This window comes from Scyliorhinus canicula, chromosome 15 (assembly GCF_902713615.1).
Source record: "Scyliorhinus canicula chromosome 15, sScyCan1.1, whole genome shotgun sequence".
Lineage (NCBI taxonomy): Eukaryota > Metazoa > Chordata > Chondrichthyes > Carcharhiniformes > Scyliorhinidae > Scyliorhinus > Scyliorhinus canicula.
The window spans coordinates 96,088,944-96,114,706 of record NC_052160.1 but is presented as its reverse complement, the minus strand read 5'-3'; the positions used below and the strand labels follow the sequence as shown (position 1 = coordinate 96,114,706).

Genomic DNA, 25,763 nt, shown 5'->3' with positions numbered 1-25,763 from the left:
CTAGACACTGACCTTTTAACTGAAAAACAGTTTTGAAGATTTGAATTCACCACTTACCTCTTAAATTACCACAATGTCCAAATTACCAAGTTCCAATTCCCACTCTGGCTGTGTCTCACTCACTCAGGATGTGTCTCCTTCACCTGCGCAAAGTACCAAGTTCGTTGGTACTTACAAACCCCATCTTTCTACTCAACATAATAGCCACCCCCCCATGACATTGAGTCAAACCCTGAGTGAAACACCTGACCCACCCATCCCTTCCTCAACCTAACCTGATCCCTCACCCGGAGGTGCGTCTCCTGTAGAAAAACCACCTCCGCCTTCAGGCTTCTCAACTGCACAAAGATCTCTTCACAGGCCCGTTCCACCCCTGCACATTCCATGTTAAGAGCCATACCGTTGTGCCTCCATTCCTCTCCACTACCCGTCATCCTCCCCTACCGATTCTGTCCCCTTTAATTTCACCCTCAAACAGGCCCATTTTAAATGTCCCCATTCTCTGCCCATGACCACGATTCTCCTCCAACACTGCCACGTTGCGTTGCATCTCCCTCTCTCCCACCCCCAGCCCCCCTCGGCCACCTCCCCCACCTCACCTCCATTCACCAGCATTACCTGCAAGCGTGGCAGCTCCTGCCCAAAGACTCCTCCTATCTACCTCTCCCCCACCCTTTCCTCCTTGATCTGTCTGGATGGCACCCTGTGGACCTTCCCTTCCTTTGGCTTCTGCCTTAGGGACCTGTGCGCTCTATCCACCTCTGGGGCCTTGTCCAACACCCTCTCTGCCACCAGCATCCTCGAGACGTATCTCTTAGCACTCGTGCCTCCACACCTGCTGACAGGCCAACGATACACAAGTATGCCTTTCAGATCTGTTCTCCTGCTCCTCTACCTTTGCTCTTAACGACTTGCAAAGGTCCTCCATGAGCCCCACCTCTACCTCCAATGCCACCACCCGAACACTATGGTCAGACACCATCCACTCCATCCCTTGGATCTGCGACCCCTATGCTTCCAAGCACTTCTCGGCTCTCTCAATCGAGCCTTTCAGGAATGCATCCTCTCCTTCGATCGGTTTTGCTGCAGCTCCTTTCTTTGTTGACAGAACTCCTCTTTGAGAAATGCCATTAGCTGCTCCATCTGGGGTTTCCAATCTGTGCTGACCCTTCCCCCTCCGCTTTCTTTCCAATTGCTGCTGCGCCACAGGTCTCTTCCAATTACTTGGCCAGGTTTTTAACCTTCATCTGCCGGGCCTTATAACTAGAGATGTCACTCCCGAGAGGAACTTCTCCTCCACACCTTCAGCTACACTTTCCCGTTAAAATTCTCCCGTTTTTGGGTAAAAAGAGCTCAAATCTGTACCTTCGAGCCGGAGCTGCCCTGTGTGCAACCACTCACTCCACGGCCGCCACCAGAAGTCCGGAGTCAGACATTTCCACCACGAGATATTAGCCAAGGAGCGAGGCAAACTAAAGTCTACATTTAACAAACCCAAACAAAACAAGAACTCCAAGCTCATTATCTGACACAGGCCCTCCTATGATGAGCTGTAGCGAACCCTCCAAACTGCTCTCATTAAGTAACTCCTTAGTTAGCAGGGTGATTCCCAATTGGAGAAAGAGAAAAATAGATATAAATAATAAAAAAACAAAACTCCATTTAAGTTGCGCACCAAATGGAAGCTATATATTAATACCAAGACCAGAACCCCATATAGTGTAAAACCCCAATTCCAATAAAGCACCATAGGTACTCAACCGCAACATGAACAAGAAAAAACGAGATCAAACATGACACCCCAACAATTTAACAATACAACATGGCCGCTGAATTAAAACTTGTGTCTTTCAACAAAAGAGTCCGCCTCTCTGGCATGCCGAGGAAATAGTCTTCTTCCTCAAAAGTTACCGAGGCAAGCTGGGTTGATCAACCTGAACTGGACTCCACTCTTATACAGGGCAGCCTCGACTCCATTGAATGCAACTTTTTTCTTTGCTAACTCCGCACCCATGTCCTGATGAGAGTGGCCTTCGCACTTAAAAGTGCGGTGTGCCCGTGCCTATTGCGAAACCTTCTCCTTTTCGTTGAAGCTGTGGACTTTCCGCACGTGTGGAGCTTCAGGATAAGGCTTCAGCCAAAGTTTGCGATGGACGCCACCCTATTCAGGCAGGGACGTTAATCCAACCTCACCCACCATTTTGCAGAACATGCCCGAAAAGTATTTTATGGGTGCAGGGCCCTCAATTCTGTCCGGCAACCTCACAATCCGGATATTTTGCACCCTGGACCTGTTTTCTAGGTCATTCATCTTGGCTCTCAACGATCTATTTGTTTAAGTCACAAAAGACATTTGAATTCCAGCACGGCAATCCGATCGCTATGGTCCGATAAAGCGACCTCCATATTCTTCATTGTGACTCCCTGGACCTCAATGGTCTGATTAGATTTTCCCCAGAGCCACTCGAATGGGGGCCAAGGCTTCCCCAACTGATCTTTTGAGGTCCGCCAACACAATTTGTCGGTGTTTTTCAAAATCCTTTGCTGAGGTATCGGAAAGAACCTCAGCTGTTAGAGGAGTGGACAGAGAACCAGAAACTGACTCCACTATTTTACTAGCTGCTGAGCTCCGAGAGGCCTCAGACTCCGCCAACGGGTTCCTGCTGCCAGCTTTCTTTTACCCGATTTCTTTTTGAGTTTCTCTGTCATAAAAGACCTCTAATCCAAAAACTATATGGGTTTCCGAAGAATAAACAATCCATGGTACCAAGAAAGAGGATCAAAGGCACAGTACTCCACACATCTTGTGTGTGTCTTCCCCATACATTGTATTACCGGGAGTCCCCTTGTTTCATCTATTTCAGTTAATGTCTTTCACTTCTCCCCTGATTCCTTCAGTTTAGTGCAGATTCTTCTGTGTATTCCAGTGACCACACCAAGCATTTAGTGGCTGATAGAGTATGGTCAGTTGGAGGAGAAAGTCCATCTACCCCTTAACTTTCATTGCAAAACATCTTAAAAAGTGTAAACATTTACACTTTGGATCTGCTCTCTTCAGGCCTCTCTGAAAAAGATTGTCAACTTGGTGTTGAATGAAAACATTTTTTTTTTTTGCAACAGGAATAGGACCAATATGTTTTGTTTTGTGCTCTGCACCCGAGGGTTAAATCTGCCTTTAGTCAGTTCACAAACAACTTAGTTCTTAACATTTAAACGGGAGGCCCCTTGTCCAATCACTTGAACACTGGTTCCGGATGTAAAAGAGCAGCACGCAAACCCAATACACAGTAGTTCCATCAGCTTTCATTTGCAAACTGCTGACCACAAAGTGTCATTATCACGACTGGCGGGCTGGGTGGATTCAGGAAAGTGTAGGTTCAAAAATAGTAAGGGAAATGAGAATGTTGCAGAGTAGAGCAGCAATTTGGGTAAAAATTGTGGGTCAGGATGAGTCAGAGAGCTTTACAAAGGTAAAATGGCATTAGTGACACAGGAAAAAGCTGAAGGCACTATATCTGAATGTGTAAAGCATTTGCAACAAAGTAGATGAATTAATTACCCAAAAAGAAATTAATGAGCAGATATCAACAAAAACAAATTCTAAATTGGTCGGGTTTGGCAGGGTGTTTCTCGCTGTTTTTTGGGGGGGAGATCTAGTCAATTTTTTGGGCCTTAGGGAGTTTCTCCCCAGTCACGCCCACTCTTTGAAATTTTAATTACCAGAGAGTTGAACTCACCAGCGAGATCGGCCGCCATTTTGAGAAGGTGTCCCAATCTTTAAGTGAGCTTGAGGGTCCTCACACCTACTACTCACGGGCATTGTTACCCCTCCACACACATGGGCATTACTCCACACCCCCCAAGTGAGGACACCCCACAGTCCTCCCCATTTCTCCCTTTCAGGACCCCCACTCTTAACCCCCCCCAACCTTTCTGAGGTCCCTTCATACCCTCCCTTCACTCCCCCCCCCCCACCTTTCATAGCCCCATCCTCTCATTCATGGGCATGGGCCCCCTCAGGCCCTGACCCTTGGCAGTACCAACCTGGTACCCGAGCACTGCCATCCTATCACCTTGGCAGTGCCCCTGCCAGTGCCACCTCAGCACCCTGGCAGTGCCAGGCTGGCAGCGCTAGGGTGCCAGGCTGGCCCACTGTTGGAGGGCCTCCACAACGAGCACCCGAGAGTTTTCAAGATGAAGGTGTTGGCCCGCAGTTATGTCTGGTGGGCCAGAATAGATGATGACATTGAGAAGTTGGCCCAGTGATGTGCACAATGTCAGGAACACTAGAAACTGCCACCGTTGGCACCCCTCCACACAGGGGAATTGCCAGATTGATCTTGGTCCTACCTCCATGTTGACTTTGTGGGACCAAGCTCCATATTCCTCATCATAGTTTATGTCCAATCCAAATGGATGGAAGTGCACCGGATGCAGGCGACAACCACAATAGCCACTGTTGGGCGGCTTCGCCAGACATTCAGCACACCCAGCAGCCAAGAAGTATTAGCTTCAGATATCAGCACAGCCTTTATCAGCGCAGAGTTCGGCTCGTTCATGCACTCGAACAGAATTTGCCACATGCGCACCGCTCCGTACCACGCAGCCTTGAACGAATTGGCCAAGTGAGGGGTTCGAACGTTTTGGAGAAACTTACCTCGGGATCACTAGACATGCATTTGGCCAGGTTCCTTTTTGCTATCTGGCCACACTACATACAACGACGGGGGTCGCACCATCCGAGATGCTCATGGGACACCGCCTGTGCACTCAGGTAAGTCTAGTGATCCTGGACATCAGCGGGAAGGTTCGTCACAGCCAGGTCAGATCTGGGACGGCCACCGCCAAGTGCATGCCCCTACGCAACCTTTCACGGGACAACTTGGTGCACGTTCAGAACTTTAGTGATGGGGCCACTTGGATCAAGGGCATGCTATTGTCCCAGACCAAGCCACTGTTGTATAAGATGCGATCGCAAGGCCGTGAGTCAAACAGGCATGTGGATCACTTCCGCAGTAGTGTCCCTGAGCTACCTGAACCGTTCCCAGATGCCCCAGCATCACATGTTCCGCCTACTCTGCTGCCACTACTGTCCCCCGGCCCCATTGCCATGGAACACCAGGACACCGAGATGACGTATTCGGACTCCTACTCAGAGATGGAGACTCAGTCACCAGCAGAGTAGCACGGTAGCACAGTGGTTAGCATAGTTGCTTCACAGCTCCAGGGCCTCAGGTTCGATTACCGACCTGGGTCACTGTCTGAGCGGAGACTGCACGTTCTCTCCTTGTCTGCATGGGTTTCCTCTGGGTGCTCTGGTTTCCTCCCACAGTCCAAAGATGGCAGGTTAGGTGGATTGGCCATGATAAATTGCCTATAGTGTCCAAAAAAAGGTGAGGTGGGGTTACTGGGATAGGATGGAGGTATGGGCTTAGGTAGGGTGTTCTTTCCAAGAGCTGGTGCAGACACCCACCTAACCTACACATTCTTGAACACGAAGGACCAATTTAGTGTGGCCAATCCATCTAACCTGTATATCTTTGGACTGTGGGGAACAAAACCGGAGCACCCGGTGGAAACCCACGCAGACATGGGGAGAAAGTGCGAACTCCACACAGACAGTTACCCAAGGTCGGAATTGAACATGGGTCCTTGACATTGTGAGGTAGCCGCGCTAATCACTGTGCCGCCCCAAGAAGTTCGGAAAAAACACTGGAGTAAATATGACTAAGAGTCAACAAAACCCTGGGATTGGAAGGCCTACATCCTAAAGTTTTAAAAGAGGTGGCTACAGATATTGGGCACAATGGTTAGCATAGTTGCTTCACAGCTCCAGGGTCCCAGGTTCGATTCTAGGCTTGGGTCCCTGCGCAGAGTCTGCACGTTCTCCCCGTGTCTGCGTGGGTTTCCTCTGGGTGCTCCGGTTTCCTCCCACAGTCCAAAGATGTGCAGGTTAGGTGGATTGGCCATGCTGAATTGCCCTTTAGTGTCCAAAAAGGTTAGGTGGGGTTACTGGGATAGGGTGACGTGTGGGCGTAGGTCGGGTGCTCTTTCCAAGGGCCGGTGCAAAGTCGATGAGCTGAGTGCCCTCCTTCTGCACTGTAAATTCTATGATCTATGATCATTCCTGCAGAATTCCCGAGAATAAAGAATGGTCGCCATGGATGAAATGCAAATGTATCCCCATTATAAAAGAAAGGAGAGAGAAGAAACTGGAAGCGAGATTTTCCCTGGCATCAGTGGAAAGGAAAATGCTAGAATCTATAATTAGGGATGTGATAACAGGGCAGTCAATGAGGATTGTGAAAGGGAAATAACATTTGGCAAATCTGTTAAAAGTTCTTTGCTGTAACTAGCACGTTGGGTAAAGAGGAGCAGCGGATGTGGTGCATTTGGATTTTCAAAAAATATTTGATAGGGTGCCACGTAAGATATTATTATACAAAATTAGGGTTCATCGTATTGGGGGTAATTCATTAGCATCAATTGAGGATTGGTTAATGACAGAAAACAGAAATAAACGGTCATTTTCAGGGTGGCAGGCTGTAACTATTATAAAGGGACAAAGGTATTGGAATAAAGAAGCATCACTACAATTATATAGGGCTGTGGTGAGACTGCACAGAGCACTGTATACTAAGTTCTCCTTATAAATTGTGGTTGCGTTCCTGAAAATCATAACTTTTAAGTCAAACAACTGTAGATGAATCATGGCTTTCCATAGGAATCATTGTAACAGTTAGGTTCCTTCAGACATTTTTTGAAAAAACAAAATAAACAAGTTGAATTACTACAGCGTACTCATGCATCATTGTGCATTCATAGCCAGAATAATTTTCAAGATAAAATAAATCACTAAATATAACAGAAATACTATGTACATTAAAATTAGATACCACTAATTCGCCAAAGAAGTCCTGAGAAGCACAGCTTCTAGTCTCACCCACAGCACCTTTGTAACTAGGCTCAACATTTTGCATGTAGCCGTTTTCCACTCTCTCGCTCTCTCTCCCCTTCCACTCTCTCGCCCTCCCTTTCCCCTTCCCCATCTCTCGCTCTCTCTCTCTCTCTCTCTCTCTTCCCTTCCTGCACTCTCTCTTTCCCCTTTCCGCGCTCTCGCTTTTTCTACCCCTCCCGCGCTCCTTTCCCCACACTCTCTCTCCCTCCTTTCCCCACACTCTCTCTCTCTCCCTCCTTTCCCCACACTCTCTCTCTCTCCCTCCTTTCCCCACACTCTCTCTCTCTCCCTCCTTTCCCCACACTCTCTCTCTCTCCCCTCCGTTCCCCACACTCTCTCTCTCTCCCTCCTTTCCCCACACTCTCTCTCTCTCCCTCCTTTCCCCCACACTCTCTCTCTCTCCCTCCTTCCCCACACTCTCTCTCTCTCCCTCCTTTCCCCACACTCTCTCTCTCTCCCTCCTTTCCCCACACTCTCTCTCTCTCCCTCCTTCCCCACACTCTCTCTCTCTCCCTCCTTTCCCCACACTCTCTCTCTCTCTCCCTCCTTTCCCCACACTCTCTCTCTCTCCCTCCTTTCCCCACACTCTCTCTCTCTCCCTCCTTTCCCCACACTCTCTCTCTCTCCCTCCTTTCCCCACACTCTCTCTCTCTCCCTCCTTTCCCCCACTCTCTCTCTCTCCCTCCTTTCCCCACACTCTCTCTCTCTCCCTCCTTTCCCCACACTCTCTCTCTCTCCCTCCTTTCCCCACACTCTCTCTCTCTCCCTCCTTTCCCCACACTCTCTCCCCCTCCTTTCCCCACACTCTCTCCCCCTCCTTTCCCCACACTCTCTCCCCCTCCTTTCCCCACACTCTCTCCCCCTCCTTTCCCCACACTCTCTCTCTCCCTCCTTTCCCCACACTCTCTCTCTCCCTCCTTTCCCCACACTCTCTCTCTCCCTCCTTTCCCCACACTCTCTCTCCCTCCTTTCCCCACACTCTCTCCCCTCCTTTCCCCACACTCTCTCTCTCCCTCCTTTCCCCACACACTCTCCCCCTCCTTTCCCCACACTCTCTCTCCCTCCTTTCCCCACACTCTCTCTCCCTCCTTTCCCCACACTCTCTCCCTCCTTTCCCCACACTCTCTCTCCCTCCTTTCCCCACACTCTCTCTCCCTCCTTTCCCCACACTCTCTCTCCCTCCTTTCCCACACTCTCTCTCCCTCCTTTCCCCACACTCTCTCTCCCTCCTTTCCCCACACTCTCTCCCCCTCCTTTCCCCCCACTCTGTCCCCACACTCTCTCTCTGTCCCCACACTCTCTCTCTCTCTCTCTCTCTGTCCCCACACTCTCTCTCTCTCTGTCCCCACACTCTCTCTCTCTCTCTGTCCCCACACTCTCTCTCTCTCTCTGTCCCCACACTCTCTCTCTCTCTCTCTGTCCCCACACTCTCTCTCTCTCTTTCCCCACACTCTCTCTCTCTCCATTCCCACACTCTCTCTCTCCATTCCCTCTCTCTCTCTCTCTCTCTCCTTTCCCACTCTCTCTCCTTTCCCACTCCGGTATAAGAACATATCAACAGTTGGCTAAGAGTTCAGTTTGGGCTTGGGTGGGGGGCCATGTCACAGATGATTTAAAATCAAAAATCGGGGAAAAAATCCTGAAGAGTAAACAATATTAAGTAAAATGTCTTTTGGATGACTTATATTGAGGACATACTTTATAGTTTTGATCTACTTATCTAGGAAGGATATACTTGACTTAGAGAGTGCGATGTAGGTTTACTAGACTTATTTCTGGGATGGTAAGAATTGCTCAATAATGGGGAGATTGAGTAAGCTTCGGACATAATCTTTGGAGTTTATAATAATGAGGAATTGAAACATTTGAAATTCCTATAGGGCTTGACAGGATGGATGGAGAGAGGATATTTCCTCTGGTTAAGGAATCTAGAACTAGGAAAGCAGTAACAGAACAACGAGTTGGCCATTTATGTCTGAAATGAGGAGAAATCTCTTCATTCGAAGAGCTGTGAATTCTCAGTTGTTGAGCAGATTCAAGACAGAGATTAATATATTTTTGGATACAATGGGAATAACGTGTGACGGTGAAATGGCAATAGAAGTTGGGCCATGATCTCATTGAATGGTGTAAAAGGCTCAAGAGACAAAATTGCCTACTCCTGCTCCTATTTTTCATGTTCTTTTTTTGACATTGGTCAATTCGCCACTCAGCATGCAAGACGTTAGCAACTTACCCCATGTTTCTGCACGGACACATTTGTAAGATGCACAAACATGTTATCTAATTCACTAGTGCTTGGAGTGTACTTCATTGTACAAAAACGACAAAATCCCAGTCGATACCTACAATGAAAATGAAAGAAGCAATGCAATATTGTATTTGCCTTGCAAGGAAATGCATTGTCATATTTCAATAGCATGTAGTAATAACCTCTGTCAAAATTATTAGTAAATTTAACAAATTATCCTTATAGTAAGTTCACCCAGTCTCACTGAACGCTGTCTATCTTCTGCATTTGCTAATGCCAAGTTACTTTTACACAACACCTGGTAGAAGTAATCAATTCTCAATTAAACTTTACAGATCACAGACCCTTTGACTAATATTTCAGTCTCGTCAATGAACATCTATTTACCATTTGTTCTAACCAATCAATACCCTTTGTAGCACAGCAGAGTCTGTAATATTCTGCGATTCAGTCTGAATTCTGCCCTGTTTCATACTTGAACAATCCTAGGTGAATACATAGTAATCTTTACCAAACGTAATTGATTTTGTGTAGTGTTAAGATCAAGTAAGGAAGTTTCTTTTGTACAAACACACACAATTGTCCAAATAATTAGGTTTAAGGATGCTGGAGATCTGAAATAAAAACAAAGTGCTGGAAAAACTCAGCTGGTTTGGCAGCATCTGTGGAGAGAGAAAAAGTTAACGTTTCGCATCCAATATGAGTCTTGTTCAGAACTGAAGAGGGGTAGAAACGTGTAGGGATTTATGCTATTGAAAAAGAGTGGCGGGGCAAATGAGAAGGTCAGGGATAGGTTAGAGGGAGGGGAAGATTGAATGACAACGATTTCATGGAAGACAAGATGAAGGGAGTGGTAATGATTATATTAAAGGCACAAACCATTGGTTCAGGTGTTAATAGCAAGATAAAGGTGAGCAGTTTCTGAAAGCAAAATATGAGAATAAGAGACAGACAAGCACTTGGGGGGGTGGGGCGGGGGAGAAAATTCAAAATGGAGGGCAGGATTTTCGTCTGAAGTTGTTGAACCCAATATTGAGCTCAGAAGGCTGTAAAATGCCTAGTCAGAAGATGAGGTTGTATTCCTCAAACTTGCGTTGAGCTTCACTGGAACATTGTTGTAGGTGGAGGACAGAAATGGGAGCATGAGAAAAAGATGATGAATTGCAATGGCAAGTGACCAGAAGATCAGATTCATATTTGCAGGCTGACCGAAGGTGTTCTGCAAAACAGTCACCAGCCAGATTCGGTTTAGTGGTTCGTCTCTGCCTGTTAAACACCTTAGGTGTTCACCTTGGTGCCTTGCTAATAAGAACAAGATATGTTCTTTATTCATATTCCCCTGGTCATTTGTCCTTAATAGGTCTTTGCAAATACGGCATTTCCATCTCAATGGATTGAAATATGGAAGGTACAGTGATGAAAATTGGATAGCCATCCTGGCTTTGAGCCAAAGTCACCGTTTGTTTTTTTTTAAAGTTCAATTCAGGTTTCCAGCCAGTTGGTTAAAAATCATTTTTTGAAATAAAGCAGATTTTTGTGACGTTAGGAAATATTATTTGTTTGTTTATGCAACCCACCTACACACAATCTATTTTGTTAATCAGAAAACTGCACAAGCCATTGCTTATATTCATATTGAAAATGTGACAATTCTGATTTTTCAGTGTTCTACCTTCCTAAGAACTTATAAGCTGGAGTCTAAAAAAAAGTGATAATTCTTTCTAAAAATGTGATGAAAGATATTGTTGATACAGATGGTGCATTTAAGCAAAAATTTAAACAGGAGTGGGCTGGATTTAAAAACAAAATTGAAGCTGGAATAGGCATTTCTGCCCATTGAGCCTGCTCCACCATTCAATAAGATCATGGCTGGTATGATTGTAGCCTTAACTCCACTTTCCTCCCACAACCCCTGTCAATCAAAATTCAGTCTAATTCAGCCATGAATATATTCAATGGCCCAACCTCTACTGCTCTCTGTGAAAGAGAATTCAAGACATGCATCTCCGCTCAGAGAAGAAATTCCTCCTCAGGTGTCTTAAATGGGACATGTAGACTAACCTCTCACAGGTGTGTTCACAGATTGTGTGTGTTTTAAATTCTCGACAATATTGGTTTATATCTCAGGGAGCATTTGCATTATCGCAACAATCAGTGACCTTTTTCTTTCTAAATGTTAAGAGTAAACTGGTTATTAAATAGCCAGTTCACTGCAAATAAAACCTGTTCTGACCAAGTGTTTTACTTAAAGGAAAGCCCAATGATAAACACTATCTACTACATCACTGAACTTACAGTTCCTGGATGTTGATTCATTGTGTCCTTTCTTCTAAGACAAAGGACTATTCCACACAGTGAATAGAGGTCTTTCGAGACAGAGCTGCCATCCTATGCAGACTATTCCTGATGTATCCCTAATACTAAAAGTTGAATGTTCCAAAAAATTAGGGACTCACTTCCTCGCTCTCCTTGTGGTTAAGCAGAAAGTTTAACTGAGTCATTATTTTAGCAGTCATTTGAAAAATCCACTGCAGCTCAGGCTATCAGATGATTTACCAGGTGATGAAGCTTGAGTTGTAGTATTCTTTTTAATTGCAATTTAAATTGTTTTCAGAAAACCATGAATAGGAAGCAATAAACTAAATCTGTGCAAACATAGAAAATCCTCCAGTATGCTGATCTCCATGCCTTACCTCGCTACCAATAAAAGCTCTTCGGAGGTGGAGTTATGCATTATAAGTCTGAATTTATAAAAGTTGTTTTCTGCTGCTGGTATTTTCGTACCACACTGCAAAACTAGTAGCAATTTTCTCAATATCATGTCAAAATAAATTTCTATAATGTAATATGCTGTCATATAATTTTAGAGCAAGCATGAAACCCAATGTAAGGATTTGCACTATAACAAATCATTTGACCTGTCAAAGGCTAATATTACATTATCCCACAAACTCTTCAGACAGAGAATAACATGGGACTGGAGGGAAAAATTAGCAAGTGAAAAGTAAATGAGTAGAAACAAAAATTTAGAAAGAAGGATTCTTATTTGACTCCATCAATACACTGATTTCCCTGGTTAGTCTCACTGAGCCATAACTTCTAAAGTTCTGAAATAAATGTTTCCTTTGCTCTATTCAAATTTCTCAGATGTTTTTTAAGGAATGGATTAGCAGGCATTTAATCTTTAAACACATTGTTTGTTTGATTATAGTATAGAACATAGAACATAGAACAGTACAGCACAGAACAGGCCCTTCGGCCCTCAATGTTGTGCCGAGCCATGATCACCCTACTCAAACCCATGTATCCACCCTATACCCGTAACCCAACAACATCCCCCTTAACCTTACTTTTATTAGGACACTACGGGCAATTTAGCATGGCCAATCCACCTAACCCGCACATCTTTGGACTGTGGGAGGAAACCGGAGCACCCGGAGGAAACCCACGCAGACAGGGGGAGGACGTGCAGACTCCACACAGACAGTGACCCAGCCGGGAATCGAACATGGGACCCTGGAGCTGTGAAGCATTTATGCTAACCACCATGCTACCCTGCTGCCCCCCCCCCCCCCCCCCCCATGCTACCCTGCTGCCCCAGAGTATATACTCAAGATTCTTATATTTAAAATCTCTACAACTGTGATAGGTCCAGAAGTAATAAATTGATTTTCACACTTACATATAACATTTTAATGGTCGATAGGAGGTCACCAACACGTACAACCGTAAATCAAACTTCTTTCCACCAATCAGCAGTGGGTTGTCTATGTACAGTGAAATGACATATGCTTCCTTCCCAGCAGGAGATATAAACCTGTAAATTAATGAAGATTAGCTGGCTTGAACCTTTTTTGTCCACCATTTTAAAAATACATTAAAGAGGGTTCACAAAGCACAAATAATGTCAGAGGCATTACATGTCTAAGCAAAAACCTGCACATGCAGCTTCTGTTGAGTCTATTTCTTTACCCTACCTCTTAATACCTCTAATAAGGCAGATTCCACAGTCTTAAAATACAAAACTGTAAAAATACTTTGAGTGAGATAATACAGCAAATTGACACAATTACAGCAGTAGCTTAAGGGTCCGGCACATTCATGGTTAATGTGGGACTGAGTATAATACTGTCCACACAGTGATGCAAGAAGGTACATGACCCAAACCTGTGGGTCAGTGTGGTGTTCAGCAGAGACACGTAAAGACCTAAACATGGAGATGGTTCCCAACCTGTATCCTTTAGTGCATGTGTAAATAGATCTCGTAGTTAATAAAAAATTCACTTACTAAAGGCTACAAAAACTTCTTCAAGACATACCATTCGGTAACCAGCATGCTCCCCAACATGGTAGCAGCAGAGGATCAAAAATCCGCAACCTTGTTAAAATGGTGAAACAAAAACACTGAAATGCTAAAAAGAAACTCAAACAAAAATTCTAATGTAAAAGAAATTTCCAAAAGGCAGAGATGGCGCACAGAGAACCCCCCCCCCCCCAGAAAATGCTCCAGAGAAAAGGCCTGGAAGCTAAGGACAGAGATTTTAGTTGCAGCAGTAGACTTCACCGAATCTCCCTTAAAAGTCCAGCTTCAGAGTGCAGAGTTGACAGAACCTGCGGTGAGCTCAATCTTTTTAAAGTTTCAGGCAGCAGCTAATCATGAGAACCCTTTCACTAATTCATTGTCAGAAGCACTGTTTGAAAGAAACCTGTGGTTGAAACCCAATCCCTGACTCAACATGTAGCTACTGAGCTCGGCAAAGAAAACAAAAGGAAGAGAATAATTAATTAAACGTCATGGGAACGTTGCTACTGTCCAGCTCGGAAAACAGAAAGAATAATTTCAATTTGGTCACCTTGTTACTTGGCAAAAGAAACCACCGTATACAAGGAGTCAGCAGTCAATCTCAGCAGAGCAGACATTGTTCAAAGAAAAGTTTTTGGCATCACCATAAAAAGGGCGGCACAGTAACAGTGGTTAGCACTGCTGCTTCATAGCGCCAGGGACCCGGGTTTAAATCTCGCTTGGGTCCCGTCTGTGTGGAGTCTGCACGTTCACCCCATGTCTGTGTGGGTTTCCTCCGGGTGCTCCGGTTTCCTCCCACAAGTCCCAAATGACATTTGTTAGGTGAATTGGACATTCTGAATTCTCCCTCTGTGCACCCGAACAGGAGCCAGAATGTGGTGACTGGGGGATTTTCCCAGTAACTTCCTTGCAGTGTTAATGTATGCCTTTATGTGACAATAATGAAGATTTTTATTATTTTGCAGAAAATCCCTTTGATTCCGAGTGAAAGGTGAGACCACCTTGAAATCCAGGAGGAGGAAAACCACCGAAGGCATAGCAAGAAATGGGATTCCAGCACAATATCCAGATTTAAAAACCCCTTGATGGTCCAAACTTCTTGCTTTGAAGCTTTCCTGAAAAGTTTGAAAAAAAGATGGCAACCGGAACGCATTAAATCAAAACAATCCCAGGAAGAAGAGCAGAGATAAAAAAAGGTTATTGCACAGCCATTTTTAAAAGGGCAACAACATTTAAAGTTGTAACTGCTGAAAAATATAAATGACCATGGATCAAAAATCCAATTTACCAGATCTGTTTCGACTTATCCTGGAACCAAACCCAACTAGAAATATGCCATCCTTAAGAAGCAACTTTTTACATTACTGATGTACATCAGGGGCGGGATTCTCTGATCCCACGCCGGGTCGGAGAATCGCCATTGGGGGGGGGGGGGGGGGGGGGGGTGTGTGTGTGTGCGAATCGGGGGCTACTGATCGGCGGGCGGGCTAATTGCGGGGGGTTTATGTTCCTCCGCACCAGGCCCCTGTAGGTCTCCGCCATGTTGCGTGGTGGACAGCGCGGAGACGGCAACCCACACGCATGCGCGGTTCCGCACCAGCCGTGCTGGGGCCCATAATCGGCAGCTGAAGCGCGAGATGCTTCAGTGCCGTGCTGGCCCCCTGTGGGTCGGGGATCGCTGCTCCTAGTGGTCAGATGGCGCCATCGTAAAACACCACCACTAAAACGAAGAATTCCACCCCAGGGGCGCGATTCTCTGAGCCCCGCGCCGGGCCGGAGAATCGCCGCAACCTCGCCATAACGCCGGCGCGCGATTCTCCGAGGTGCGGAGATTTGGTGCCATTTGCGCCAGCGTGGTGCCGGCCACGGGCCGCTGGAATCGACGGGGCCGCCGATTCTCCGGTCCAGATGGGCCGAGCCACCGCGCGGATACAACAGACTCCTGCCGGCGACATTCACCCCTGATCGCTGCCGGCAGGAACTCTGTGCGAAGGGCCGGGGAAAGCGATCCTTCACTGGGGGGGGCCTCAGATGGGGTCTGGCCCGCGATCTGGGCCCACCGATTGACGGGCTGGCCTCTGCGCCCCCGAGCCTACTTTCCTGCGCGGCCGGCCCCTGAACACCGACACCATGTTGAGTCGGGGCCGGCACGGGGAAGAAGTCCCCAGCGCATGCGCAGGTTGGCGCTGCCCAACTGCACATGCACGGGTTGGCGCGGCGCCCATTTGGCATCGGGAGGGGAGGCTGGAGCGGCGTGAATCACTCCAGCACTGTGCAAATCAGTCGTCCCCGTGCCCGTTTGCGCCGTCATGAAACGCGATGGCATTCACGACGGCACGAACACTTGGGCTCCATTTGGGAGAATTGCCTCCCAGGTCTCAGTAAAAAAATCAGAGAAAAGTCCAGGTTGCTGCCTTTTTCTGCTGGTTTGGTGATCCAACGAATCGCATAATGGCATGGCACTGATGAACCCTCAACAAGTCACGATGAACTATTAGCAGCATTTGATGAATAATTTAGGGTGTGATTCTCCGGCCTTATTACGCTCTCTCTCAAGTGAAATGAGGCCGGTGAACAGCAGGAGAGGCAGAAAACGCGAACCCTGCCAGGCGCCAAACAGTTTGTGATGCAACCGGCCCGCTTTGTAAGCAAAATCAAGATTGTGGCGAGAAACCAATTGTCACCACTTAAGCCATTTCTATGCAATTAATGGGAGTGACCCCTTAGCCCCCGGCCTCCCTAGCAGGTGGTCACGCTGGTGCCAATTAGTACTTCTTAAAAACGTGAACCTGGTGTAAGAGCTTCTGTGGCGAGCCGATAAGGTGCGTAGCCATCCTTGCTCACAGATAAAGAACCCAGGGGCGCTGGACGACCCTCCGCAGGGGTGGGTACCCATGGGAGGTAGGGTCAAAGCGCTGGGGGAGTGGGGTGGGAAGAGGAGGAAACCAAGGGGTGACCACTTGCGGCACCATCATGCCAACCCCTGGATCGTGTGTACCTGTTCCAGGGGCAACCCTTGACCCTGCCCGTCCGCCCCACCGACTGCAGAGGCCTCTGGCCGTGCGACTGAAGGCTATTGCTAATAGGGAATTGACAATCGTGGTTAAGCGAGCACTTCATGCAACCCAAGTGGATTTCCATGGATGGGTGCGCCATGTAGCATATGGACGTCATTGCCTAGAATTCCCGTGATGCCTGGACACTGTGCCTGAACACTGTGGGAGGCAACACACCGCAGCAGCCAACATTTGAACAGCCAGGGGATGGGACACAGCTCCGTGCACATGTCCACAGCCGGAGGTTGGGTGAGTGTAATGGGGAGGGGACCAGCACCCGGTCCCGGTTACGTTGTGAGCAGGTGTCCGTGGTACATGGTCTGGGTTTGGTGAGGGGGGTCTGCTGCGGTCGAGTGTACATGGGCAGGGCGTTCCGGATTGGTAGTGTGGGGGGGGGGGGGGAGGAGATAAATCAATGGGGGATTGGAGGGTCCTGGGGGTGTGGGCCACCGCTGTTTGTCAGTCTAACATCCTCTCCCAATGCCTTACATATATTGAATGTTATGACAGGTGTTTTGGTCCCAGAACTTGCCCTAGTGGTGCTGCTGGGAACCCGGATGGCTAGTTACCGGAAATAGTGGCAAAAGCAGCATCAGCAGTGACATGTGCCAGAAACCGTCCACAACCTGAGGACCCAACTGCCCATGGGGTCAGGGAGAGACCCAGAGAGGGAATCGCACAATGGCCCTGGGTGTACAGGCGTCGCTGTGTCATTCGAACAAATGACTGACAGCACGTGCTGCAGTAAGCTCTGCCTCAACAAGGAGATGGTGCGGCACCTGTACCATGGTCCACATGGAGGAGGACAACACAACTCCAGATGGCCGTCAAGGTCACGGCAGCCTTGAACTTTAACCCCTCAGGATCATTCCAGGGCTCGAGTGTGGACCTGTGGACTTACAGGCGACAGCCTACAGGTATATCCGACAGGTCACGAATGCACTGTATGCCCGGGTGGTAAACTACATCAACTTTGACATGGGCCAAGCCCAACAAGATGCCCAGGCTGCAGGTTTCTCCACCATCTCTGGGCTGCCCCAGATCCAGGGGTTAATAGATGCCTCGCAAGGTGCCCTGCGCTCATCGGACGATCTGAGAGTACCCTATGTTAACAGAAAGGGGTTCCACTCCCTGAACATACAGCTCATGTGTGACCACCAGATGAAGATCATGCATATGTGCACACTTCCTGGGGAGTGTCCACAACAGACACATCCTGGGGCAGTCGGTCATCCCCGGCCTCTTCGTGGAGCACCCCAGGGTGGATGGCTGGCTCTTGGGGGATAAGGATTCCCACTGAGGACCTGGCGAAAGCCAGTATGGAGGCCGGAGACCGAAGCGGAGACCCGATACAATGAGGCCCATGTGGCCACCCGGGCTGTAATCGAGCGATGCATCGGACTGTTCAAAATGTGGATCTGATGACTCAACAGCTTTGGTGGTGCCCTGCAGTACACTGCCGGAGGGTCACCCGCTCTCTGGTGGTTTGCTGTGCCCTTCACAACCTCGCACAGCAGCGGGGCAATGAGCTGGAGGTTGGTGATGGGGAAAATGTGGCTACCTCAGAGGAGGAAGAGGACAAGGATGATAATGTGGTGCCGGACCAGCAGAGGTCAGGGAGGAACCAGAGGTTCAGTCAGAGGCTGCAGGACAGGTGGCAATGGCGTGGGTTCGGCAAGCTCGGAGGGCCAGGGAGGCCCTCATACTCGCCCCATTCACTTAGGACGTGGCCTGATCCATCACCCCGACTCCCATTTCTCACCCTCACAGGGTCTCTGTCACATCACTTTAGGTTACTGGGACTGTGTGGGCACCGTCAGCATCATTGTCGAGGGCAGGGAGGGTGATGATAACTTGCAGAGAGCTGAGCTTTTTCTGAGGAGACACAGAGAGGACATCATTAGCCACACACGTGGTTCACAATGGTGGGAGGTGGGGTGTGCTGGAAGGATTAGGGAGGTTTGAAGGGAGAGGGGGGTGGAGGGAGAGCTGGGGGCCCGTGGAGAGTTGGGTGGTGGATGCTCGCATTTGGGCAGAAAGGTCTCAGGCAGGTTGGGTGGTGTTGGTGTCTCCGCACTCGTGCTGCCACCCAGTGCATGTCGTTGACCTTTTTCCGGCACTGGAGGCCAGTCCTCCTGGTCACACTCCGGCGCTCACAACTGCCGCCACCTTGTTGCACTGGCTGCCCCATGGCTGACCCTCTGGGATCCTCGAGGGAACAGGACATCCCTCCTCGCCTCCACTGCTTCTAGGAATCTTCCTAGATCTGCATCCCTGAATCTTGGAGTGCCGGGAAGCTCGCGGCACTTCCCACTTGCTATCACACATAGAAATCTTTCTGGAGCATTGCGGCCTTAATCTTCAAGTTGAAGATAGTGGAGAGCTCAAAAAAGGGCATAGAAATCTCCCAGCAAAGTAACAAAAGAGAAAAGACAGTACCTGTGCAAACCACACAAGGGTGCCAAAGAGGCAGGGAACTTTCCAGAAGGCACAAAGGCATACTATTTGCAAATCCCAAACTGTTTCCAGAACTGTACCAGCAGCTGGTAGTGAACAAGTAAAATGCCCTGCAGCAGGCTGAGTGAGAAAGGCAAAAGTAGAATCAGAAACCGTTCGCATCAAAGCTGAACTGGAAAATTTGAAGATCAAGATTCAAGCTGAGGCGAGACCTTTGAAAATGCATGATTAACTAAAGTCTTCAATGAACTGTTCGAGATCTGAACAAAAAAATTTCAAAGACATCACAAATATACCAGGAGGAAATAACGACCCTTAATTTCACAGTTGACAATTTGATGCACGAGTTGAAAAAACTCTGTACTGCCAGACACAACTGTTGGCCGAAAATATACTCTAGAAGTTGTGATCTTGAAAGACTCTTTGAAGACCAAATATGTGCCCTTGGAAAAACTGGAGGGGTAAAAACAAAATAATTTGAATGCTACTTCAAAAAAAATCGACATTGGAGCGATCAGCAGTCACAGGGAGATAAACTAAAATGCAGAGTGAGAAGACAAGAGCTGAATAAAGAATTAGGCAGTTGAAAGAACAGATAATTGTCCTTCAGGATCAAATTCAAGAATAATGCACAACCCTTCAGCAACATGGTGGAATAAAGACCACCTTGGAGCTGCGAACAGCAAACATCATGAAAAGTGCCTGAAAAGGAGAAGTTGCTGAAGAATCAGTCCTTGTTTGAGTGCAGAATTAGAGAGAGAGAGAACAGAGAACAGTACAGCACAGAACAGGCCCTTCGGCCCTCGATGTTGTGCCGAGCAATGATCACCCTACTTAAACCCATGTAACCCGTATACCCGTAACCCAACAATCCCCCCATTAACCTTACACTACGGGCAATTTAGCATGGCCAATCCACCTAACCCGCACATCTTTGGACTGTGGGAGGAAACCGGAGCACCCGGAGGAAACCCACGCACACACGGGGAGGACGTGCAGACTCCACACAGACAGTGACCCAGCCGGGAATCGAACCTGGGACCCTGGAGCTGTGAAGCATTGATGCTAACCACCATGCTACCGTGAGGCCCCTAATTAATGACCAAAACTGATTAAACTGTTTAACTCGGATCCAACCTGAAAGCCATGATAGACGAGATGTGTAGTTTCGAAGAGCCAATCCAGACTTTGAAAGCAGATACGGTGAATTCTAAGAAACACATTGAGGCTCTAGGGAATTAACTGAAAGAGTCTAAACCGCAGTCGGTGTTATGGCCAGAAACATTGCGAATAGAACTGAATGCACAGGTGACATCGTCAAAAACGCAGAAAACTCTGCGACCAAGACAACTCAAGTTTCCAGAGTAGTTGATGAGCTGAATGAAAAGATACAAACTTAAAAAGCAACTGATGTGAAGAATGAGTAATTTCTCGGTTTGTATTAATGACTCAGTAGTATTCAGTCAAATGTGGGATGTGCATTTGCAACATTTAAAGGAACGATTTCTCACAGAAGTTGAATATACATTAGAAGAAATATTCAACCGTTTGAAAAGAGATGTTGGGATGCATCTTCCAGTTCCACCCACCTCAGATACCATTGCTGACAGGACAGAAAATTTAGCGGACCATTTAAATGTCCGTTGACCTTGGGTGGGAATTTCCCGTCTCTGGTCGAGCGCGACTGGAGAATCCCACCCGTTAAGTTTGGTGTTAGCTTTGCAGCATTTTGAAATTAATGTTACAAGCAATTCTTAAGAGACAATTATTTATACTGATTAAAATCCTTTGTAATTTCTGGAAAAGTTTCAGAATGCCAGATTGGTTTTTTTTGGAGTTTATTACTGCAATCATTTAATTTACAAATTATATATATGGCTGGTTGAGAGCATTTAACTGCAGATGCGATGGCAAGAGTTTAAAATTCAAAAGAACTTGTACATTTGGAAAATAGAGAATGAACTGGAATGAACTCTATTTTAGTAAAGCCTTGTGTACATTTTCATGAGGGTGCACGTACCCTTCAGTGTAATAGTCTTGTGCCTATATCCAGCAGAGGGCAGCAGAGCGGAGCTACTGTTTGGCTGTTCTGGGGAGATTTGCATACGTGCAGTGCGGTCAGCGTAATTTGAAGGTGGTTTGTGAAGGGGCTGTTGTCAAGTGACAGTTAAACCCGAAACACTTCCTCAGTGTTTCCCTCCCTACCCCCTCCTCTAACCAAAAAAAAAACAACCGTGGTTGTTGGGAAGGTAAGTTTATCTCTAAAAACTTACCTTGAAGGGTGACATCACAGCAAAGCAGTGACCTGATTGGCTGGTAAGGAAAATGCTCCAATTAGCAGTAGCTGGGAGAAATTTAACTCTTTTTGTGTTGGTGAGTATTGTGATTGGTAAGTAAAATCTTTATTCCTTTCATTTATTAATTATTTGATATTATATTTGTAGTCAGTTAAGGTAAAGGGTAAAAATGGCAGGAGATCCCAGACCCGTGTTATGCTCCTCGTGCGCAATGTGGGAGTTCAGGGACGCAGCCGATGCCCCTGATTCCTTCATGTGCGGGAAGTGTGTCGAGCTGCAGCTCCTGTTAGACCGCATGACGGCTCTGGAGCTGCGGATGGACTCACTTTGGAGCATCCGTGATGCTGAGGAGGTCGTGGATAGCACGTTCAGTGAGTTGGTCACACCTCAGATTAGAATTGGTGAGGGAGACAGGGAATGGGTGACCAAAAGGCAGAGAAAGAGCAGGAAGGCAGTGCAGGTGTCCCCTGCGGTCATCTCCCTCCAAAACAGGTATACCGTTTTGGATACTGTTGGGGGAGATGACTCACCAGGGGAAGGCAGTAGTAGCAGGCTCATGGCACTGTGGCTGGCTCTGCTGCACAGAAGGGCGGGAAAAAGACTGGCAGGGCTATAGTCATAGGGGATTCAATCGTAAGGGGAGTAGACAGTTTCTGTGGTCGAAAACGAGACTCCCGAATGGTATGTTGCCTCCCGGGTGCACGGGTCAGGGATGTCTCAGATCGGCTGCAGGACAAACTGAAGGGGAATTGAACAGCCAGTTGTCGTGGTGCATATAGGCACCAACGATATAGGTAAAAAACGGGATGAGGTCCCACAATCAGAATTTAGGGAGTTAGGAGATAAGTTAAAAAGTAGGACCTCAAAGGTAGTAATCTCAGGAATGCTACCAGTGCCACAAAACAGTCAGAGTAGAAATTTAAGAATAGTCAGAATGAATACGTGGCTTGAGAGATGGTGCAGGAGGGAGAGGTTCAGATTTTTGGGACATTGGAACCGGTTCTGGGGGGCGGTGGGACTATTACAAATCAGATGGTCTACACCTCGGCAGGACTGGAATCAATGTCCGCGGGGGTGCTTTTGCTAACACTGTTGGGGAGGTTTTAAACTAATGTGGCAGGGGGATGGGAACCAGATTAGGAAGTTAGAGGTCAGTAAAGAAGCAGCAACTAAAGCCAGTAAGGTACTGGATAATAAACTCAATGTGACTAAAGGGAAGAGTAGACAGGGAAGAGATGATGATCGCAAAGGGACAGGTGGTCTGAGGTGCTTTTGTTTTAATGCGAGAAGTGTAGCAGGTAAGGCAGATGAATTTAGGGCTTGGATTAGTACCTGGGAATATGATGTTATTGGTATTACTGAGACTTGGTTGAAGGATGGGCAAGACTGGCAACTAAATATCCCAGGGTATAGATGCTTCAGGAGGGATAGAGAGGGAGGTAAAAGGGGTGGAGGAGTTGCATTACTGGTCAGAGATGATATCACAGCTGTGATTAAGGAGGGCATGATGGGGGATTCGAGCACTGAGGCAATATGGGTAGAGCAAAGGAATAGGAATGGTGCAGTAACAGTGTTAGGACTTTACTATAGGCCTCCCAAAAACGAGCGTGAAGTAGAGGTACAAATATGTAGACAGATTATAGAACAATGTAGGAGCAATAGGGTGGTTGTGATGGGAGATTTTAACTTCCACAACATTGAATGGGACTCATGTAGTGTTGGAGGTGTAGATGAAGCAGAATTTGTAAGGAGCATCCAGGAGAGTTTTTTAGAGCAGTATGTAAATAGTCCAACTCAGGAAGGGGCCATACTGGACCTGGTATTGGGGAATGATCCCGGCCAGGTGGTTGACTTTTCAATCGGCGATTACTTTGGGAATAGCGATCACAATTCTGTAAGTTTTAGAATACTCATGGACAAAGATGAGAGTGGTCCTAAAGGAAGAGTGCTAAATTGGAGAAAGGCCAACTATAACAAAATTCAGCAGGAGCTCGGGAATGTGGACTGGGAGCAGCTGTTTAAAGGTAAATCCACATTTGAAATGTGGGAGTCTTTTAAGGAAAGGTTGATTAGAGTGCAGGACAGACATGTTCCTGTGAAAATGAGAGATAGAAATGGCAAGATTAGGGAACCATGGATGACGGGTGGAATTGTGAGACTAGCTAAGATGAAAAAGGAAGCATATGTAAGATCGAGGCAACTCAAAACTGATGAAGCTTTGGAGGAATATCGGGAAAGTAGGACAAATCTCAAATGCTCAATAAAGAGGGCTAAAAGGGGTCATGAAATATCTTTGGCTAACAGGGTGAAGGAAAATCCCAAAGCCTTTTATTCGTATACAAGGAGCAAGAGGGTAACTAGAGAAAGGATTGGCCCACTCAAAGACAAAAGAGGGAATTTATGCATGGAGTAAGAGGAAATGAGTGAGCTTCTTAATGAGTACTTTGCATCAGTATTCACCAAGGAGAGGGACATGATGGATGTTGAGGCAAGGGATGGATGTTTAAATTCTCTAGGTCATGTCGGCATAAGGAAGGGGGAGGTTTTGGGTATTCTACAAGGCATTAAGGTGGACAAGTCCCCAGGACCGGATGGGATCTATCCCAGGTTACTGAGGGAAGCGAGGGACAAAATAGCTGGGGCCTTAACAGATATCTTTGCAGCATCCTTGAGCACGGGTGAGGTCCCGGAGGACTGGAGAATTGCTAATGTTGTCCCTTTGTTTAAGGAGGGTAGCATGGATAATCCAGGGAATTATAGACCTGTGAGCTTGACGTCAGTGGTAGGCAAACTGTTGGAGAAGATACTGAGGGATAGGATCTATTCACATTTGGAAGAAAATAGACTTATCAGTGATAGGCAGCATGGTTTTGTGCAGGGAGGGGCATGTCTTATAAACCTAATAGAATTCTCTGAGGAAGTGACAAAGTTAATGATGAGGGAAGGGCTGCAGATGTCATATACATGGACTTCAGTAAAGCATTTGATAAAGTTTCCCATGGCAGGTTGATGGAAAAAGTGAAGTCGTATGGGGTTCAGAGTGTACTAGCTAGATGGATAAAGAACTGGCTGGGCAACAGGAAACAGAGACTAGTGGTGGAAGGGAATGTCTCAAAATGGCGAACGGTGGCTAGTGGTGTTCCACAGGGATACGTGCTCGGACCACTGTTGTTTGTGATGTACATAAATGATCTGGACGAAGGTATAAGTGGTCTGATGAGCAAGTTTGCAGATGATACTAAGATTGGTGGAGTTGCAGATAGTGAGGAGGACTGTCAGAGAATACAGCAAAATATAGATAGATTGGAGAGTTGGGCAGAGAAATGGCAGATGGAGTTCAATCCAGGCAAATGCGAGGTGATGCATTTTGGAAGATCTAACTCAAGAGCAGACTATATGGTCAATGGAAGAGTCCTGGGGAAAATTGATGTCCAGAGAGATCTGGGAGTTCAGGTCCATTGTACCTGAACGTGGCAACGCAGATTGATAGAGCGGTCAAGAAGGCATACAGCATGCTTTCCTTCATCGGACGGGGTATTGAGTACAAGAGTCAGCAGGTCATGTTACAGTTGTATCGGACTTTGGTTAGGCCACATTTGGGATATTGCATGCAGTTCTGCTCGCCACATTACCAGAAGGATGTGGATGCTTTAGAGAGGGTGCAGAGGAGGTTCACCAGGATGTTACCTGGTATGGCGTGTGCTAGCTATGAAGAAAGGTCGAGTAGATTAGGATTGTTTTAGTTGGAAAGACGGAGGTTGTGGGGACACCTGATTGAGGTCTACAAAATTATGAGAGGTATGGACAGGGTGGATAGCAACAAGCTTTTTCCAAGAGTGGGGGTGTCAATTACACGGGGTCACGATTTCAAGGTGAGAGGGGGAAAGTTTAAGGGAGATGTGCGTGGAAAGTTTTTTACGCAGAGGGTGGTGGGTGCCTGGAATGCTTTGCCAGCGGAGGTGGTAGAGGCGGGTACGATAGCATCATTTAAGATGCATCTGGACAGATATATGAACGGGTGGGGAACAGAGAGAAGTAGACCTTGGTAAATAGGCAACGGGTTTAGATAAAGGATCTGGATCGGCGCAGGCTGGGAGGGCCAAAGGGCCTGTTCCTGTGCTGTAATTTTCTTTGTTCTATAGATAAATATACTAAGTAATGCGAAATGGGTTGAGAAAATGAAACCGTCTTTTCTAATTATGACGATTAATTTTTCCATGAAGCTGGAGGTGTGAAGGAAGAGAGTTTTAATTCTCGTATTTTTGGGTTTATTGTGTTATTCTGCATAGCAGACTTGAGGGACATGTTTTTAAAAATAAATTTAGAGAACCCAATTCATTTTTCCAATTAAGGGGTAATTTAGAGTGGCAATCCACCTACTCTGCACATCTTTGGGTTGTGGGGGTGAAACCCACGCAAACATGGGGAGAATGTGCAAACT

General features: G+C 47.0%; 1 protein-coding gene across 2 annotated transcripts in view; it reads right to left on the bottom strand.

Moving 5' to 3' along the window:
* Positions 1-25,763, bottom strand: part of LOC119978564 (probable tubulin polyglutamylase TTLL1) — a 75,983-nt gene that overhangs the window by 17,986 nt on the left and 32,234 nt on the right. For both annotated transcript variants that reach the window (XM_038820297.1, XM_038820298.1), the window contains exons 4-5: positions 12,892-13,026; positions 9,195-9,303 (exon numbers count right to left, since the gene is read on the bottom strand). In XM_038820297.1, coding sequence (XP_038676225.1) covers positions 9,195-9,303; positions 12,892-13,026 — 244 coding nt within the window. The remainder of the gene's footprint in view (positions 1-9,194; positions 9,304-12,891; positions 13,027-25,763) is intronic.